At 47.0% G+C, this 19,020-nt stretch overlaps 3 protein-coding genes across 4 annotated transcripts; 1 reads left to right on the forward strand and 2 right to left on the reverse strand.

The window, feature by feature from the left end:
* Positions 1-225: 225 nt before the first annotated feature.
* On the forward strand, positions 226-3,802 carry LOC136496451 (probable folate-biopterin transporter 2). Its single transcript, XM_066492128.1, has 5 exons — positions 226-824; positions 908-1,167; positions 1,347-1,442; positions 1,536-1,706; positions 2,135-3,802. Exons 1-5 carry the CDS (start codon positions 470-472, stop codon positions 2,840-2,842), a joined length of 1,590 nt encoding a protein of 529 aa, XP_066348225.1. The 5' UTR covers positions 226-469; the 3' UTR covers positions 2,843-3,802.
* Positions 3,803-3,938: 136 nt separating this feature from the next.
* Positions 3,939-7,235, reverse strand: LOC136496452 (enhancer of rudimentary homolog). Its single transcript, XM_066492129.1, has 5 exons — positions 6,990-7,235; positions 6,818-6,910; positions 6,100-6,193; positions 4,317-4,437; positions 3,939-4,217 (listed from the first exon to the last, which is right to left on the reverse strand). Exons 2-5 carry the CDS (start codon positions 6,818-6,820, stop codon positions 4,124-4,126), a joined length of 312 nt encoding a protein of 103 aa, XP_066348226.1. The 5' UTR covers positions 6,821-6,910; positions 6,990-7,235; the 3' UTR covers positions 3,939-4,123.
* A 478-nt stretch (positions 7,236-7,713) lies between these two features.
* LOC136496449 (eukaryotic translation initiation factor-like) lies at positions 7,714-17,583 on the reverse strand. 2 transcript variants are annotated; one of them, XM_066492126.1, is made up of 9 exons: positions 17,219-17,583; positions 16,570-16,641; positions 15,655-15,753; positions 15,327-15,548; positions 14,700-14,797; positions 10,205-10,292; positions 9,783-10,133; positions 9,464-9,709; positions 7,714-9,141 (listed from the first exon to the last, which is right to left on the reverse strand). In XM_066492126.1, the coding sequence occupies exons 1-9, from the start codon at positions 17,366-17,368 to the stop codon at positions 8,104-8,106; spliced, it is 2,364 nt and encodes a 787-aa protein (XP_066348223.1). In that variant the 5' UTR covers positions 17,369-17,583; the 3' UTR covers positions 7,714-8,103. The 2 variants fall into 2 exon arrangements, with proteins under 2 accessions (XP_066348223.1, XP_066348224.1); XM_066492127.1 differs by having other exon boundaries at positions 15,655-15,750; positions 17,219-17,582.
* Positions 17,584-19,020: the final 1,437 nt, after the last annotated feature.

Below are 19,020 nucleotides of genomic sequence, written 5' to 3' on the forward strand. Positions count from 1 at the left end.
TAGTCCAAAATCTAGATGACGTGACACTAAAGTATTGAGAGGGTGATAATTTAGTGAGGGTTTGGCCTAAAACCTTAGTGACGTGGCAAGTGTTGGAGGGTGATAATTTTGTGAAGTTATTTGGTAGGGCTGGCAATTCCTGAAATTTCCCCTGATGTTCCTTGTATCCACGGGTCCTTGTATCTGCTGTCCTAAAAATTCCCACTTCGATGCCGTCCTAAAAATTAACCGGGTTTCCCTATGAAAGGACCAGTTGGGTTCAGTGAAGAAGTCAATTCTGAGCTCGGATTTGCGTGGAGTGGAGCTAGCACTTCGCCTTTTGCGGAGTTGTGCCTGTGCTCGGCTACCCAAAACAAATTTTCGCATCTCACCAAACGGTTGCAGCCTCGCAGGCTCGCAGATTCCAGCGGCTTCTCACTAGATCCACAAGTAAAACCTGAGAAGGAATCGCTCCTGACAAGGTGCTCAAATGGAGCACCGGGAAGACGGACCCCTCCAACTCCAAGAAACAGCCGCCGGTGACCGTGGCAAATGTTGTGTCGCGTCCCCCTGCGAGTGGCTGGGACGGCTGTCCCGCGAGCTGCACTGGAGCTTCGTGCTCGCGGTCGTCGCCGTCTACGGCGCCTGCCAGGGCGTCGGCAACGCCATCGGCGGAGTCGCCGCGGGGTACTACTGGAAGGACGTGCAGCGCGTGCAGCCTTCGGCGGCCCAGTTCTACCAGGGCGTCACGGACGCGCCGTGGATCGTCAAACCCATCTGGGGCCTTCTCACCGATGTCGTCCCCGTGGTCGGGTTCCGCCGCCGCCCATACTTCGTTCTCGCAGGTCAAAGATCCGATCTTTCTTGGTTCCAGCGGATAGCTAGTTAAAGCCAGCGCGGCATCTCTCTTTGTCTTGCAATAATGCAGGCGTGATCGGCGTGTCATCTATGCTCATGCTTTCCCTAAACCACGAGCTGGGGATCATGCCGGCATTGCTGATGCTGACGGCGCAGAGTGCGGGCGCCGCAATAGCCGACGTGACGGTGGACGCTCTGGTTGCTCAGAACAGCATCACGCACCCGCCCCTTGCTGCTGATGTGCAAAGCTTGTGTGGGTTTAGCTCCTCTGTTGGAGCGTTGCTTGGATTCTCCTTAAGTGGCTTGCTTGTGCACTCAATAGGCTCCCAGGTATGCCATTTCTGGTTGATGAGTGCCTTCTGGTTTCTCATACAATCCAGAATATGCAACGTGATAACTAATTTACTAGTTTACTATGAATTTCCTTCTGGGATCATATTTAATTTTTTGACTACTAAACTACAATTGTCCGTATGGTATGACATATATATTTTGTCCATGTTATTCAGGGGGCTCTTGGTCTGTTGAGTATCCCCTCTGCACTGGTGTTATTAGCTGGCATTCTGCTGAAGGAGAACCGTGGTACAGAATTTGATTACATGCAGGTCAGATAAGGACCAACATGCAACATTTCTGTTTTTTGAATTGTTGAATTCACCCATGGACAGTAATGCAACTTAAGGTCGATCTGAATTCAGGTTCACAAGAAGTTCTACAAAGCAATACAATCCATGGGAAGAACACTGAAGTGCCCCGAGGTCTGGAAACCGTGTGTATACATTTTTGTTTCCCTCAATTTAAGCCTGGATATTCAAGGAGGAATGTTCTATTGGTACACGGATCCTGTTGTTGGACCAGGATTTTCTGAGGTACACGCGCTTACTAGATATCATTATTTCATCAAATAGATTAAAAGCCTGAAATTACAAGCTCTTATTAATTGATAAATCTCGATGGGGAGGTTTCATTTCAGCCGAATCATTTTTGTCCATATGTTAATTCTCCAAAGCTGTTCTGATTATCTAGTAAAATGGCAAGTTGTGTAAGTTACATTTGTAGTTTCTCTATGTAAATGAACATTAGTTTTGGTAATATCTGCTTATGGCCAGACCAATATATGTTGAGTTCTGATGAACAAGCTTGACAAAAAGGCTTCCAAATTTACTGAAATATATTTTATGCTATATTTTCCATTATTTGCTATATATATAATCTTGAAAATTCATCATTACATTTTATCAGTTATGCTTTGTTGCCAAATGGACTTATCACTTGTGGAACATTTGCATTGGTACAGGGATATATTGGTCTCATCTATTCAATTGGTTCAGTTGGTTCACTAATTGGAGTTTTGCTATACCAAAGCACACTAAAGGACTATCCTTTTCGGAGCATGCTATTATGGGGTCAAGTGCTCTCAAGTCTAGCAGGAATGCTTGATCTGGTGTTAGTGACCCGGCTAAACCTGAAAATTGGCATGCCAGATTACTTCTTTGCGGTGGCTGATAACGCAGTTTCCCAAATGGTTGGTAGGCTCCAATGGCTACCACTACTTGTGCTTTGCTCCAAGCTTTGTCCTCCCGGCACCGAAGGGACATTCTATGCATTACTCATGTCTCTACAAAATGCCGGGTTGCTGATGTCTGCCTGGTGGGGTGGCCTGCTCCTGCACATGCTGAACGTGACCCGAATGGAGTTCAGTAACCTCTGGATCGTCGTCTTTGTTAGAAACATATCAAGGCTTGTCCCTTTGATGCTACTGTTTCTTGTTCCTGATTGTGATCAGAACTCAACACTCCTGCCTGCAGAGATGCTTCATGGCAATGAATCAACAGAAACCATGAAAAAAGGATCAAATGAGTTTTCTGTTCTTGTTGGGGACAATTCTGGCTGCATTTCTCCTGGTGTGGCAGTTGATAGCGAGCAAATCAAAAATTTTGATGCTGAAACTGATGATGTCGAATTGATCCCACTGGTTAACAAGAGCGGACTGACCGTCTCATGATGCGTTGAATCCGGGATCCTTATGCTGATTCTACTACTGGTTCTTTCCAGCTTGTTGATGAAGACGGGAAGACTTTTTTTACTGTGACATGAAAGACAAAGGGAATTGAAGCATTTGATAATGAAGGCAGATGAGGTACTGTTACAGGGGTATTGTTTCAAAAAAGATACTGTTACAGGGGTGAGGGCACCAGAGTCATTTGCTGGAGTTGATCGAGCTCAACCGTACCTTCGTGGTACATGCTGTAGTTGTTAATTCAGTTCCTTCTGTCACCCTAGATGAGCGACTGACTGACCACAATGTTTCTTGTTATAGATAGTCCATTGTTTACTCAATTTTTTTTTAAAAAGGAGAAAACCTCTGGCTTTTAGAAAGCAATAGAATACAGAGTTCTTACAAAAGAAAACGCTGGGGAATCCAGCTACCCAGGCACACCAGACAGCCTTGTTTAGCAAAATACTTAGCACATCTGCTGCTATATTGAATAGTAGAGTTGAAAGAGGGTCTCCCTGTCTCGACCCTTGGAAGGTTTTAAAGAATTCACTCCTGTCATTTACATTTACACAAACTCTACCCCCTTGCACATATTTACTCAGATTCAGGCACAAGTCCTTTGGTCCCCAATGTAAACAAACCGGAATTACAGTAATGCGTTTCATAGAATCAGTTTGTAACTCCTGGCTTCGCAATCTGAGCTTGGATGTCTGTCCTGTTGATGACATGTCCGACTGCTTGAACCGTGTACACACCAGCAGCGTCGAACTGGGAAATGGAAGCAGCAGGCGTCCAGTAACAGTGGTCGGTCGAGTGCCGAAGCCAAATCGCTTTATGCCCACCAGCGCCCGTTCCGTGGACTCGTTTGCGGCTCTACCGAGGCCAATCAGCTGCTCTATTTGCTTCTCCCTCGAGTGAACAGTGAACTTGATCCCTGTTTGGATTTGGTTCTGTAGTTCTGCGAACGTGAAAATTCTAGATTCGCAAATAAAAGGTGAAAATTCTAGAATCAAATGGCAGTCATGATGAAGTACCTCTAACCTCAGTCATGATGCCCAGTTCGTCAGAAATCAGAAAAGAAAAAAAAAAGATGACAAATATAAAGCTGCACTGTCCAACCATTCATCTTCAGAAGCCGCAGCATCACCACATGTTTTACATCAAACTCGGGACAGAGGTCTTGTACACACACCCCGGACATTTCAAACCAAGCCTGAACCGGTAACCAGGCGCCTTGGTTCTCGACACGACGACGCATGCAGGCCAAAAACCAGCAGTGATGATGCTCTACTGTTGCGCCAGCCGCTGCAGGTGCTGAAACAGCTTCTGTTTTATCCACTGACGGTCATATGGCAGGAAAGCGCGAAGTGAATCATCGTACCTGAAATGAAAGCATAGCGTGTAAGTTCAAGAACGTAATGTGATTAGTTGTCACCCCTTCCTGATTAAACACTCTGACAGTCAAGAAACATGTACTCACACCAGTGCACTTATGTCAGTCAGGCCATCGATGAAGTTGTACAGGTCACTGATATCATAAGTCAAATTCCTGACCATCGGGTTGATATTCCTGATTTTCCTTTCATAAAGACCACAGATTCCTTCCATTCCAGATAATAATATGGTAAGAAAAATAACATGTGCCGGTAACAAATAATAACTCAAATATTAGCCACATAACTGCTGAGTAATATGGTCATATGAACATTGAACAATAGGGCAAAGTTAACAATTCTCATGCCATGAGAAATACTTATGATATAGTTGACTAGTACATGCATTTTACAAACCATGGACTCTCAATTCTTAAATTCTCCGTGTCATATGGTCAGTTGAATCTGTGAATCCACATCTTTCGTTGAAATTGCAGAGACTTGCATATTCTTCAAATAAGTCAATAAAATTCTTTAACCCAAGCATTAGCATTATGGTACCAACAGTAACCATTATATGTAGGATATTGGAGCTGTTTGTTTAGTGAACTGAAAAGTTGTCTGGCCCAGCCGATTTGCTACGCCTGTGGTCAGCGTTGCTGCCTGGCCGGCACTGCCCAGGCCAGGTACGCAAACAAACAGCCCATAGTACACAATGTCCTTTTTCACAGTTGCCAGAGCATCAGTTATATGCAAAACACCAACTTAAGAACCAGTAAAAATAGAAGATAGCAGTTTCAACTTCCAAGTCATACCATGCCACTGATACAGAAGCAAACCATAGCTCATCATGAAGGGTTGGTAGATACACCATTACCGACTAGTGTGCGTTTGGTAGGGTTCTGGATTTTCATAGAAACGTTTCGGATACAACTCTTCGGAAACATTTCTACAGCGATTCAAAATCACTTTGAAGTGTTTGGCTGTTTGGCACGTAGGCTAGATTTTGATTCTTGAAAGGCAGGGTGTTATGGGAAGTGACTAGCATACCCCTTGTGTTGATATGTTTCACCAATATGTAATTGCACATGGCTGATGAGTTCATCAGCTTCTTCTTTTTTAACTTAACACAGGCTTTATCTTTTCTTTTTTGGCCCAAGTCGTGCCTTCTTTTCTTCTTCATCCTCACACACACATCTAGTCTCTCCCATGCCGCCATGCGCCATGGCTGAGAGCTGCTATAGCTCCCATGGGTACAGGAACTATAGTACCTAGACTAGAATCAAGCGAAATCGAGCATCCATTGCCCCCTCCCTAGCTCGCCTCAATCAAAACAAGCAAATCAGGTGCTTAGGGGCGATGGGAGGAGATGGATCCTGTGGTGATGTCAGTGGAAAATACAGGTAAATTCAAGGTGAGTTCGGGGGAGGTAGGAACGGAGGTAGTGATTCTCCAGTGAAACTAGGTTTTGGGTGTTTCTCTTTGGTAGGCAAAATGAGCAAATCGTTTCCAGCCGTTCCACGCTCAAAATGAATCAGGAACGACGCTTTTGGCATGGATCCGACAGTTTCCAGGTAGAATCAGAATCATTTCAGCGTGCCAAAAGGGGCCTAAAAGTAGCAGTGTCATTTACACAGCTAGATAAAGGAAAGAACACGCAACCTTCCTCGAAATCAGTAAAGGCGTGAAGCAGATGCTTTAAAACACAGGAAATAATTGAGTGGCGTTACTATGGCAAAACAATGAACTGCGTTGAAGAAAGGTTAACATTATGCGATAACCTCATAACTATTACAATCATATGGAAAATAAAGTAATGATAAATGCTAGAATTGCATTAGCATTTTAGGCAAGGATATGAGAGGAGAAGAAAAAAACGAAGTTACATACCATCCAGCGCGTGGTTAACTGAATCGTAGTCCATAAAGGTCCTCGTCGATCTGTTCTGCGATGGTTGCATGAGAATGATGGTATGCCTTCCAGCCTGCAAGTGCGTTAGAAATCAGATAATATGCATTGGAGCCCAAAACAGTCTCAATCACCGAGTAGACATTGCTGACAGGGCAGAGGACACTACGAAGACAATGCAGTTTGCAGATGCTGAAAAGGGCGTTCAAAATTACAGAGACTGACAATTTGTGATAATATAAACTATTCGCAGATGTAACCATATCATCGTGGCATTGGTTAAAAGCGATTGAGCGCTAAACAACATTTGTCGTTTTTTTTCCCTCACTTATCACAGGCTCTGCAGTGCAGCCAGCACCTTTCGGACATCCTCAACTGAATAACTAACACGGGAAGTCTGTTCGTCACACTCAAGAACCACCCAGTTCCAACGGGGCAAACACCAGAAAGCAAAATCCCCGTGCAGAGCAAACTGCATTAGGCATCTAACTACAGCACTGGTGATAAAACCGAGCACCACCATGCACAAGGCCTGTTTGGTGTCGGCGGCCGGCTGCCTGCGCTTCCTGCGAAAACCTCACTAATAACGAAAGCAATGGCTGAACTGCTGAAGCAGTGACAGGTAACAACAAAACAGCGTGGTCGCCTCCGCCACTGCAGGAGCTGACAGGTGAAATTTAGCAGGGTTAGATCGTCATACCATGCCTGCGGCCTGCTCTCTGCGCGGAAGCTCAGCAGGAGACTGGGGACCCCGCCGCGATCCCCGCAGAATCCACCGTCCAACGACCAAACCCTAAGGGCACAAACTTGCAATCAGTCCGATGCAATCCAAGCACTGAATCACAGAACTATTGGGGCAAAGGTTCGCTTACTCAAGAAATGGGGAAAGTGCGGCAGGAACGACACTAAACACACGAACGCGCACCGAGTCCCTGCTGATGCCCCCGCAACAGCGAATGCCGAAAAGGATGTAGAGGAAGCCACTGCCCACTACTGGGTTGGGTGCAAACGGGGTGAGTCCGCTCTCGGCGGGGGTTGCGTACGAGCCACGCAGGGAGGGCAACGGTGATCGGTGAGCTATTAGCAATGCTCCAGCTCCAGTCGCAACTTCGCAGGGGCCGACCCTGAACCGAAGGAGGGGTAACTTTCACCAGGGCGGATAAACAAATGCTTAAGCAGATACGGGCTTTTCACCTGGGCAGACAAACAAATGCTTAAGCTGGCACCTTGTGTCTTAACTAAAATAACGTGACAGAAACAATGGAAAATTGGGCAGATAAACAAATGCTTAAGCTGGCACCTTGTGGCTTAACTAAACTAGCGTGACAGAAACAATGGAAAATTCTCAGAGCTTCGTCTCCAACTCCTAGACCGCCCAAGAACAGCGCCAGTCGACCGCCCAAGATATCAAAAAAGCGTGAATACATACTAGTGCATGCGCAGCCAAATGGAATACTATGCACATACACAGCCAACATCAAATCTTCAGTAGATACACAGCATGGAAATCCAAAGCCCAAAGGAAGAACCACATGCATCACCACAAGAACATCACGGCAGCAACAGGGTAAAACAGGGCCTAGGCAGATCGAGTCATGACTCCTAAATAACACAATATATTGTAACCGATAAAACATTCCAAAACCATAGTACAATGTTACAAAATGTGTAGTCACAGAAAAAGAACTAACAACATTTTAGGTGGACACAAAAACATCACATTTAGCCTTGTTCATCTGGGGCTCCAGCAAATTAAGCTGGTCGCCCAAGAGCAAAATCCATGGCTTCTTTCTTTCCTTCCTGGTTGAAACAATAAAATAATCAACACTCATCTGATCTCGCAAAATTATACAGCTCAAAACTGGCTGTTCCTGAGCATCTTTGGTACTGAGTTCCTTGGACACCTAAACTATAGAGAATACACGACCCTGGCTTCTGCAAGATACAGCATCTGAAAAAGTTGATAGGCCAAAGCTGCTAGGACGATTATTTCAAAAGGCTGTTGCAAGCGTCTATTACAGCAGCCTGTGAGCCTAACATAGCCTGACCTGATGGGTTTGCTTCCAAGGTTTTCATGACAGCATTAAAAACTGCCTTGCGGTAGAATGTATCCTCCATTTTCTTTAAAACCTCCTCCACAGCTTCAAATCTCAAGGCACCCAACAAAGTCAGGCGAGCAATAATCTCACCAAATTGTGTTGGAGCTTTAGGAAGGTCAATGCCAATGTCATCCAGCAGAGCACCGTATAACAAGCAACCGGCCTCCAGGTCTAGAGTCTTGAAAATTTTCTTTGTGTACAGATGCTCGAGTAGCCTAACGAGAGGATCAACAAAATTGGTGCCTTTATCTAGAGCAAGATTGACAGCTTCTTTAACAATTTCTGGGTAGTAACCAGGACTCTGCAACTCCTCGATACATTGTTGGGCTTCATCTAAAATACGTATGCCGAAATACTCCTCAAGAAGAGCTATTGTTTTCTTTTGAAGCTCAGCAGAGTTCCCCTTGGGAGCACTGGCTGGTTTATCAGGAGCAGGGGCAATAGCTGGTGCTGCATTTAATGGTTTTGGTGATGGTGTAGTTTGAGCTGGTGCTGGCCCAGGTGTAAAGCTGAGAGGACGAGATGGTGGAACACCAGTTCCCAAAAGTGCACTCTTGCCAATTAGTGCTGCGCCACTGCCTTGAGGAAGAAGCCTCGTGTTAATAGATGATGTCTTTTGAACTGTTGATGGCTTATTAAGCAACGGCCCCTGGTTGCGAATCGAGTCACCTCTTGGCATTGATCTAGAACGGGGAACTTCCCAGTTATCATTGTCCAACCCAGGCATTCCAGGCATCTTTCTTGAACCAGGCATTCCAGGCATCATGCCTCCAGTTCCTGGGCGATTCATTGGAAACCCACCTCCAGGCGAAAGGGGGCCTCCTGGTGAGCTACGGCCATTCCTAATGACAGATGCTGCTCCAGGTCGTAATCCAAGATTCTTTTCTGCCTCAGAGTGAATTTCACTGATCGTCTTGGCCTTAATCTGAAAGTCACAAACAGCATAGATCTCAGAATAATTTTACAACGAACTGAAAGTGTGGCTATGTTCTGTGACCTATGCATGATACACGATACCAAGAATGTTCTAAGTGATGCATCAATATCACAGATTCATTATATGCATCCAAAATCTAGAGTCAAGCATTAACTTCAGTAAAATTCATGCTGGCATATCAAAGTAACAGAATGATTCTAAGCACGCCATTCAGTCACATAGTACATGTGAGATCAAGGCATTAATGCCATTACAAATCCGAGGAAAGTAAGGTAGTTAAATCATATGTACACTAGAGTCATTTAATTACCTCCTCACGTCGAGGCACCCAGTTATTTGATCGGAGATCAATCACATTACGAACCATAAACCTCAATCGTGGTGCGAGCTGGGGATTCATTGTTAGCTCCTTCATCTGGATGAAGTAGGTATCATTAATCCGCCGAGACTTTGAGTTCTCATCAAGCTGTTTACCAATCGTATTGAAGAAATGACAGATAGCCTCGACATCTTCCTCTTCAGGGCACCTCTTATCGGGCCCAGACCCCAATAGCTCCTGCATACAAAGAATGGATTAGAAGGGTTCTCACTGGATAATAGAGGTACTGTTGTTAGTTCCTGGTATGTACCATAACGATGTGATGAACTATCTTCTCAGGAATCATTTTTTGCTTGAGTAGCTCACCAATTAGCCGAATATTTCCAAGTGTTCTAAGTTTTACCAACCGTTCTTTGTCCCTTCTCTCCATCTCTTGGTCAGGGCCAGTTAATTTAGCAATCTCAGCTCTTAAGCTGCTAGCACCTTCAAAGGCTTCCTGACAATTGTTCAATAACACACGCTTGAATGTGATCTCTTTGCCACCTGGCTCTTCAGTAGGGAATGTCGGGAGCTTTTCATTGAGATCAGAACAAAGTTGAGCATACATCGGACAGAAGGTGGGCTCAAAAACTGCCTTCTCAAATATGAGAGAGATAACATCCTGGTCAAAAGCAGTAGGGAAGATGTCAGAAAACAAAAGGTTGTAAACAGATGGTGGTAAATAAAACAAACCTTCAAAATATCAGCAGTAGTAATTCCAGCTTCCATCAGTTGACCCTTGAGAAGATCGAATTTCTCTGGTGTAAGTTTGTTCAGTATACTGCATAATTAAGAGCAATTAAACAAAAAATGGAGAAACAAGGAACTGGGGAAGTTTTATTCTATAAATCTATAAATAAGACAAACAGCATGTTGGTCCCTCAGCTGCCCTGCACAGGTAAGCAGTAAGCTTACCAGCACACTCACTCACTATGGCTAAAGGTAGAAGAAGATATTGAGAACAGCTCACACACACACAGCACAAGCTCAGCTCTGGACGAAAGCTCTGCTTCTGGATGTGGCAAACTAAACTGATTTGTTGTATTGCCTTTGGATAGAATATATACAACTCAGGTACATAGTTGTTGGTGAGTACACCAACTACCTACTACCGGAGTACAAGAGTACACCAACTACCTACTCCTAAGGTACATACTACCTACTTCTAAGGTACAAAGCTTAGCTCAGCCATCTACACTCTACATGGCTGAAGTAAACCACTATTACTATGGCCTACTGCCTTACTGCTACAGCTACAGGAACTGGTCGGCAGAGCCGATCAGTCTCCAACTCCCAACAGGGAATGGTCGGCCGAGCCGACCATCCTCCAACAATGGAGAAACAGGAGCAGCAGATTATGTCTTACAATTCTTTCCCTAATCCTGCTGCTAACCCGATGCCTTGACCTCATCCATGTCAATCATCTTCCTCAGCTCCATGAACCGCAGGCGCCCGAGTGACTTGGTGAGGATGTCAGCGAGCTATCTGCCGGTCTCGACGAACTCGATGACGATCTACCCTCCATCGATGCGGTCCCAAAGGAAGTGGAACTTGATATCAATGTGCTTGCTCCGGTCGTGGAGGACAGGGTTCTTGGCGAGGGCGATGGCGGGCTGGTTGTCCACCATCAGAGCTGGCGGGTGAGCTTCCTCACCGGTCAGCTCACCCAGCAGCCGGTGCAGCCATACAGCCTGGCACGCCGCCGTGGCTGATGCGACGTACTCCGCCTCACACGTCGACAGCGCCACGATCTTTTGCTTCAGCGACTACCGAGCAATGGGGGCCGCTCCAAGGAAGACGAGCACGCCGGAGGTGCTCCGTCGCCCATCAATGTCACCAGCCATGTCCGCATCGCTGAAGACAGTGAGCTCCGGCTCACCTTCCTTTGCCTTGGGGGTGCCTCACTGAAGACCGTGAGCCGCAACCCACCCTTGCCGCCACTCTTGGCGAAGATGATCGGTTGATCGAATGTCCCCTTCACATAGCGCAGCAGCCTCTTCACCGCCGTCCAGTGATCCTCGCGCGGATCCTCCATGAAGCGACTGACATATCCGACCGCGAACGTGATGTCCGGCCGAGTATGCGTGAGGTAGCGCAGCACAGCGACGATGCTCCGGTAGCGCGTCGCGTCCACCTTCGCCGCCATGCTGTGCTTGGACAGCTTCAACCGCTCCTCCATTGGAGATGCGCACGGCTTGCACTCCGCCATGCCGCTGCACTCCAGCAGCTTCTCCACATAGGCGCGCTGGCCCAAGGAGATGTGCTCCTTCCCCTGCCTCACCTCAATGCCGAGGTAGTAGGAGAGTGCACCGAGATCGCTCATTTTGAAACGAGCAGCCATCTCACGCCAAGACGTCCACATACACGTCGACGACGAGCTCCTTCTTCCCCCGTCACCGCGTGTACAGCGCGTGCTCTGTGGGGCAGCGAGTGAACCCAAGCTCGCCCAAGGTGGCGTCGAGCTTGGCGTTCCACGCCCGAGCCTACCGCAGCCCGTAGAGCGCCTTGCGCAGCTTGAGCGCCTTGTGCTCAGTGCCCTTGACGGCGAAGCCCGGAGCTTGCTTGACGAAGACCGTCTCCGCGAGCTTGCCGTTGAGGAACGCAGACTTGACGTTGAGGTGGTGGACGCGCCAATCCTTCGCTGCTGACATGGCCAACAGCAAGCGAACGGACTCCATTCGCGCCACTGGAGCAAAGACTTCCTCGAAGTCGATGCCCTCACACTGCACGAAGCCGCGGGCGACGAGCCAAGCCTTGTACTTGACAATGGCGCCGCGCTCGTCTCGCTTCACCTTGTCGACCCACTTCAACCCGATCGGCCTGCAGCCCACCAATGGATCCACCAGCTTCCATGTCCCATTGTCCTCGATGGCCTTCATCTCTTCCAACATCGCCCGGCGCCAATTGGCGTCGCGTTCAGCCACTGCAAACGTCGGTGGCTCCTCTGCACTAACAAGGAGCAGCTCTGGGTCGTCGAGAAAACGACTGGCCAACCCAAGAGCTCCCCCTTCGCAGACGATGTTGTCCACCCGCCTGAACCGGACCTCCTCGCCGTCGTTGAAAGCGTCAACGTACTCGTCGATGTCGGTGGGTGGAGAGGCGAACTCAATCAGTGGTCCATGGCCTCCCTGTTCTGCCGGAGTGGTCAGCATCGCTGCTGGACCGCTCGGCACCACTGCCGGATTGGTCAGATCCACTGCTGGAGCGCTCGGCACCACCTCTGGAGTGGTCGACATTGCTGCTGGACCGCTCAGCACCACTCCTGGGGTGGTCGGCACATCTTCTCCAGCGTCTCCACCACAGTGGATGACTAAGTGTTCGACGACGAAGGTGCGCTGCTCAACCTACCCGCTTCCCCCGTGCCCGGACCCTCCCAGTCCCAGGACGCCATCCCACCGAACTCCACCGTGCCGGTCACGTTGCCATCGAGCTCAGAGAGGGCTTCCTTGGAGCCCGTCATGAGGTTGCTAGCGCCGGAGTCCAGATACCACCGCTGCTCCTGCTCGCCGCCCACACGTCCGAGGTGGACTTGGGCACGCGGTTCGTCGAGGTTGACAGCCTTCAGAGCCTTGCCGTGCCCTTCCACCGCCATCACCTCTCCCTTCTCCTTAGCCTCAACGTCGTGCAGTGCACAGAACATCGCCATCAGGAGAGTGGCCTCATCAGCCTGTGCTAAATGAGCCTCAGCCTTCTTCTCCTGCTTGCGATTTGGGCACTCCTTTGCCCAATGGCCCATCTTCCCGCAGCGCCGGCAGGCGTTGGGGTCGACCTTCTTCTCCGAAGAAGCCTTGCCGCAGCGCTTGCCATCGCCACCGCGGCTGGAGGAGGCTTCCCCGAACTTCCTCTCCTTCATCCGGGTAGCCCACTCCTCTGTCAGCAGCAACTTGCCGCTGTCCGTCGTTGTTGTGGCCTGCTCCATGCGCTCATCCACCGCCCGCAGACGGCCTGTCACATCCTCAATGGTGAGGGTGGACAAGTCCAGCATCGTCTCTATGGAGAGAGCGATCTAGACGTACTTCACCGGCACGGAGTGGAGTTACTTGGAGACCGCCTCTTCTTCGTCGATGGTGTGACGCCGTGGCTCCTCAGCTTGCTGATGAGTGACGAGCGACTGCAGGCGGAGGAAGAAGTCATCCACCGACTCACCATCCTTGAACTTGAGGTTGGCGTACTTCAACTTCAGCAGCTAGCCCGTCGCCTTCTTTGAGCGGTCGGAGCAAACACGCATCGCTGCAATGGCCTCCCACGCCTCCTTAGCAGAATTCTTCGCCCCCAACGGCTCCCTATACTCCGCTAGCACAGCAGCGAGGATAGCCTCCAGCGCTAACATGTCTTCTTCGTTGTTGGTGTCCTTGTCAATGGCATTCCAGAGCCGTCGGGCTCTGAACTTGACCTTCATGGTCATCGCCCACTCGCCATAGTTGGTGCGAGTCAGCGTTGGCCAACTGGTGCCGCTAACCTCCCGCACCGTGCGCACGACGACCTCCTGTCGTGGCTGGGCAGCCACAGCAGCGCCGCTGCTGTCGCCCATCTTCGAACCGTCCATCATCGCCAGCGGTTAGTATGGTGACAACGCTTGTACAACTCTGATACCACTTGTTGGTCCCTCGGCTGACCTGCACAAGCAGTAAGCTTACTAGCACACTCACTATGGCTAGAGGTAGAAGAAGATATTGAGAACAGCTCACACACACATAGCACAAGCCCAGCGCTGACCGAAAGCTCTGCTTCTGAATGTGGCAAACTGAACTGATTTGTTGTATTGCCTTTGGATAGAATATATACAACTCTAGCTGTACCTCTACTAGGTACATAGTTGTTGGTGAGTACACCAACTACCTACTACCGGAGTACAAGAGTACACCAACTACCTACTCCTAAGGTACAGAGTACACCAACTACCTACTCCTAAGGTACAAGGGTACACCAACTACCTACTCCTAAGGTACAAAGCTTAGCTCAGCCATCTCCACTCTACATAGCTGAAGTAAACCACTACTACTATGGCCTACTGCCTTACTGCTACAGCTACAGGAACTGGTCGACAGAGCCGATCAGTCTCCAACTCCCAACAGGGAGTGGTCGGCCGAGCCGACCATCCTCCAACAATGGAGAAACGGGAGCAGCAGATTATGTCTTACGCGGCACACTTAAATAACCGATTAAGGAGACAAAATCATTATATTACCCTTTCACCGTTTTCAAGACTCTTTCTTTCTCCGAGAGATTGCCTCTTCGGGCTGACCAAGGCACTTCAGCCTTAATAAGAGCAGCGGTAGGGCCAACCTGGAATTTGGTAAAAAGAACAGGACAATTATGATCTGAAGAGTAATTACATGAAAATAACAGATAGATCTGCTAAATGGCTAGCCCGCTCCACGTACATACAAGTTTAGTGAACGCCAAAGGCCTAGATACTGTTGACAATGGCAGACCAATGTTGTTTTCCGTTACACTTATTCTCAGCACAACTTCATGTCATTTGCACAACATTCATAACTAGATTTAACATAATCAAATGGGGTATTGAACATTCCTAGGTCAGGCGTTTAGTTAAATAAATGGTTCCAACATTAATATAGTGTGATAGGCCAGAAGAATGAAGTTGGTCTACAAAATTTGACGGAAAGAGTTGCATCAAGCAAACATTGATTGTAAATGGGTAGCTAACCAAATAAGTTTCAACTTGCAACCACAGAGCAAAATATAAACAACAGCACAGGACAATAATCAAAATGCAAGGAAGAAAACAAATAATGGAATAGTAAAATGGAACAGCAAAACTAGTAGAGCTGTACGTACTCCTTGAAGGTACCTGAGCTTTCGAAGCAAACTGGGAGCTTAACTGATCTTGCCTGTTAGCTTGCTCTTGTTGCCTACCACTAGAGGCATAGGCTTCTTTAGCCTCACGTATGTTGTCCCAAGATTTCTCTTCATTAGCCGGAGGCGGTTGTGCTGACCGTGCACGCCAATCACGGTTATCAGTCTCAGCATACCGATTCTGTGCTTGTGCTTGTGCTTGGGATTGTCCTTGAATCTGAATAATGTATTTCAGTGGTTTAGCAAAACAGTACCTTGTGAACATCTGAGAAAATTAGAAGGTAAAAAAAAAGACCCAAGGAGAAGGTAATGAGGGGGCTCACAGCTGAATCATTGCGAACCCAGTTCTGATCTTCACCATGAAGCTCTACATCAATCTCTTGTTTGATCCTTAGAATGTCCTCAGACACATCAACAATCTGCTAAGACGTGGAAGAACCATAATCAGTGTATGCAAATTTGATAAACTGTATACATACCACATGATGCATTGAATGTCAGCCTCCCAATTACAAGTCATGAAGTCATCTAACATACATAGCCATATGAAATATTCCCTCAAAAAAGTGATAACCAAGTCAGTTGTCACCCTCTTCAAATTAGCACTATCCATATTTGGGTACAAGTGCGAGCTTATAAATTGAAATAAAATGAAGCAACCTAAAATGGCTACTGACAAGAGAGAAATCCAATCAGCTATGAAGCTTCCTGCCATTTTGTTTAACATCTACATGTGCAACTTCACCCTCATCTACTGTGAATGCCTCTACCTCCATCCTGAGTTTTCTTCAGTTCAGAAAAGTATACCCACTTTGGATACAGCACTGACTCCAAGATATAAATTTCACAGAGAAGTACAACTGTCAAAGTGTTTGATTAACAAAAAAAAACAATCTGAAAGTGCTACTAACAGAATAGTCATTAAAACCAAATTCTTGCAAGCAATCTAGAAACTGCTGTAATCATTTATTGGCCAAAGTTGCCATTTTACTGCACAAACACTTGACAGTAGCATACACTTGCAAGAGGAGGTATCATTTTCTCAATGCATGTATGCTCTTTTTGCCACAACCCAGATATGCAAGAATATTCAAAGAGAATTTCCGCAATCTGCAGATACGACAAGCTACATTATAGGCACTATTCTTTAAAACCACAAATGACACATCTAGGAAGACATCTGTAGCAATCTTCAAATCCAGAAATTGGCTTTGTATGAAGCATCAGATATTAAGTACCTCACGCAGCTCGAGAAGTTGATCTCTTGTGTAACGAACACGCTCGCGTGGCTCAAAATGTGAATCACCGATCTGCGCCAAAATATTAGCTATGTCAAGGTAGCACAGATGAGTCTACAGAACCATTTTAACTTTACACTAGCTATAGTATGTGATAAACTTAAGAAAATTAACCCAGTCGAAGCAGGGTGCACAGTGTACAAAACAGTTGAGCCTACTAAGAACAAGTCCATGTGTGAAATAAACAGCATATCGATGAAAGAAATATTCGTGTTAACTGCTTAGCCCCATCATATAGTATCCCAAAGACCACATACAAAGGCAAGTGAAGCCCGAAGGGTTGAATCCCTGGGCAGGAGCACGGCATGCATCAGAATCTACCAAATCGCATCCCAGGTAGTATTAATCCTTTGGTACGCATCAGCACCTTATAAATAAAATCTCATTAAGGGGCTTCAAGACTACTAAATCTCCCCATATCTGACAACGAAATGAGACGCCGCACCAAAACGAGCTCGTCTACAATTAAGTAGGCCCCCTAACAAGGAGATCCGATCGTTTCCCCCGGATCTCCGCCTCCCGCCACGCCGCAAACCAATCGAACCCACTACGGACAGCAAGCCATACATCCAGATCGAGCCTTCCTCACCTTGGAGATGCCGGAGGCGCCCCCGCCGTGCGGGCGGAGGAAGTCTCCGGAGCCGGAGGTGGCGAACGCGGGGGAGAAGAGGCGGCCGGCGCGCGGGCCGCCGCCGCCGCCGCCGGGGCGCAAGCTGATCACAGGCTGATCCGGCTGCATGCTTCGGGGGAGAGAATCCGACCAGAAAGCGAATCGCGCGGGAGTCGATCGAGGAATCGGCGGGCGCGCGGGGGAAAATCGCGGGGGAATCGAAGGTCACGGAGGGTGGAAGGGTTCCGTCTGCGACCTCTCCTTCGGGTAAGAGAGGAGAAGGGAAGGGAAGCGTGGGCGACGGGAGGAGGTGGGGTTTTATCTGTGGAGCTAGGGCTGCAGGGGCTGTATCGTAGTTCGCTGCGGAGTGGTGAGGGCAGTTTCGTGACTGTGTGCAAGGTTTTGCCTACGAGGGCTGGCGTCCGGTGGACCCCTGTCGGCGTGCGCTCGTTCTGGCGGTGATGGGTAATGACGGTTCTGGTCAGGTGAGGCGGGGGTATTTGCAGCTGGGTATCCTTTTTCAGCTGAACAGTGATGTTATCCCGTCCCCAACAGTAGACCTTGGAACCTCACGTTAGTAATCCTCTTTTCTCACTCTCCGTCGAAAATATGAATCACTCCTCCAAATTATAAGCGCGCGGCTTGGGGAAGGATGTGAGACCGAGGAAAAAAGAAAAATCACACCATCTTCTCTCTCCCAATCAGATTGCTTCTTAAATCTAAGGAATTGGTTGGGGTATGTGCTATATACGGTGGGAAGGTTTCTAAACTAATCGACGTGAGAGCTGATACATACCTGTATTTTGGATTTTTCTTTAGAAATCTATATGGCTTATATTAAGGAACGGATGGAGTATAATAACATTTATGATATTAAATAAGTATCATTAGATTCTTCATTAATTATATTTTCATGGTATACCTATTTGGTGTTATAATTTTTTCTATAATTTTGGTCAAACTTTAAATGTTTTGACTCTCAAGAAAGTTGAAATGAATTATAATTATCTATTTGATGTAATAAATCTTTGTATTTTTTGTGTAATTTTGGTCAAACTTGAAATGTCTTAACTCTCCGAGAAAGATGGAATTACTTCTAATTTGTAAGGCAGACATATATGTATTTATTTTCTTTTCATATATGTGGGTAATTTAATAAATAGTGAAGTTTTAGATATTATTAATTTTCATGCATTTGCATTTACACAAAGATCTACATTCAAATTGTGTGTGAAAAATATGGGTTTGTTTGGTCATATGGCATGCTAGGGTCTAGTTAATCGGACTAAAAACAACCAAAGAGTCTCTTTATATACCTCTGTATTGATAAATATGGATATTTTGATTTACAAACCATCATCCAATAGCTTCTTCGGTTAGATCTCCAAATTTTGTCATCATCTATTCTTGTATTCTCATTGGCCAGAGGTGAAGAGCGAAGCCACTCTCTAAAGTACGCATAAGATATAGAGAATGTTGTTAGAGGTCTCCAAAGCTCCGATACTACCACCGAAAGTCTCCGGTGATGTCAAGAACTTACAAATAATTGTATAACTGCTAGTTTATTGGTGAGCTTATAAATAGAGGGTATGACCGAACTTATAAGCAGTTAAGCACTCTTGGCACTCCTAACTGATATCCACACTTACTGGACCTCAAGGATCCACTCCACTCACATTTGCTTGCTAGAGACTGCATTTGTTGCAAGATTGGAGTGATATAGTGCATTTGCTTTTAGAGATGGCATCTAGTGGTACTAGTCATCTGTCTTTGCTACAGAT

This window comes from Miscanthus floridulus, chromosome 12, assembly GCF_019320115.1.
Source record: "Miscanthus floridulus cultivar M001 chromosome 12, ASM1932011v1, whole genome shotgun sequence".
In the NCBI taxonomy this organism is placed as follows: Eukaryota; Viridiplantae; Streptophyta; class Magnoliopsida; order Poales; family Poaceae; genus Miscanthus; species Miscanthus floridulus.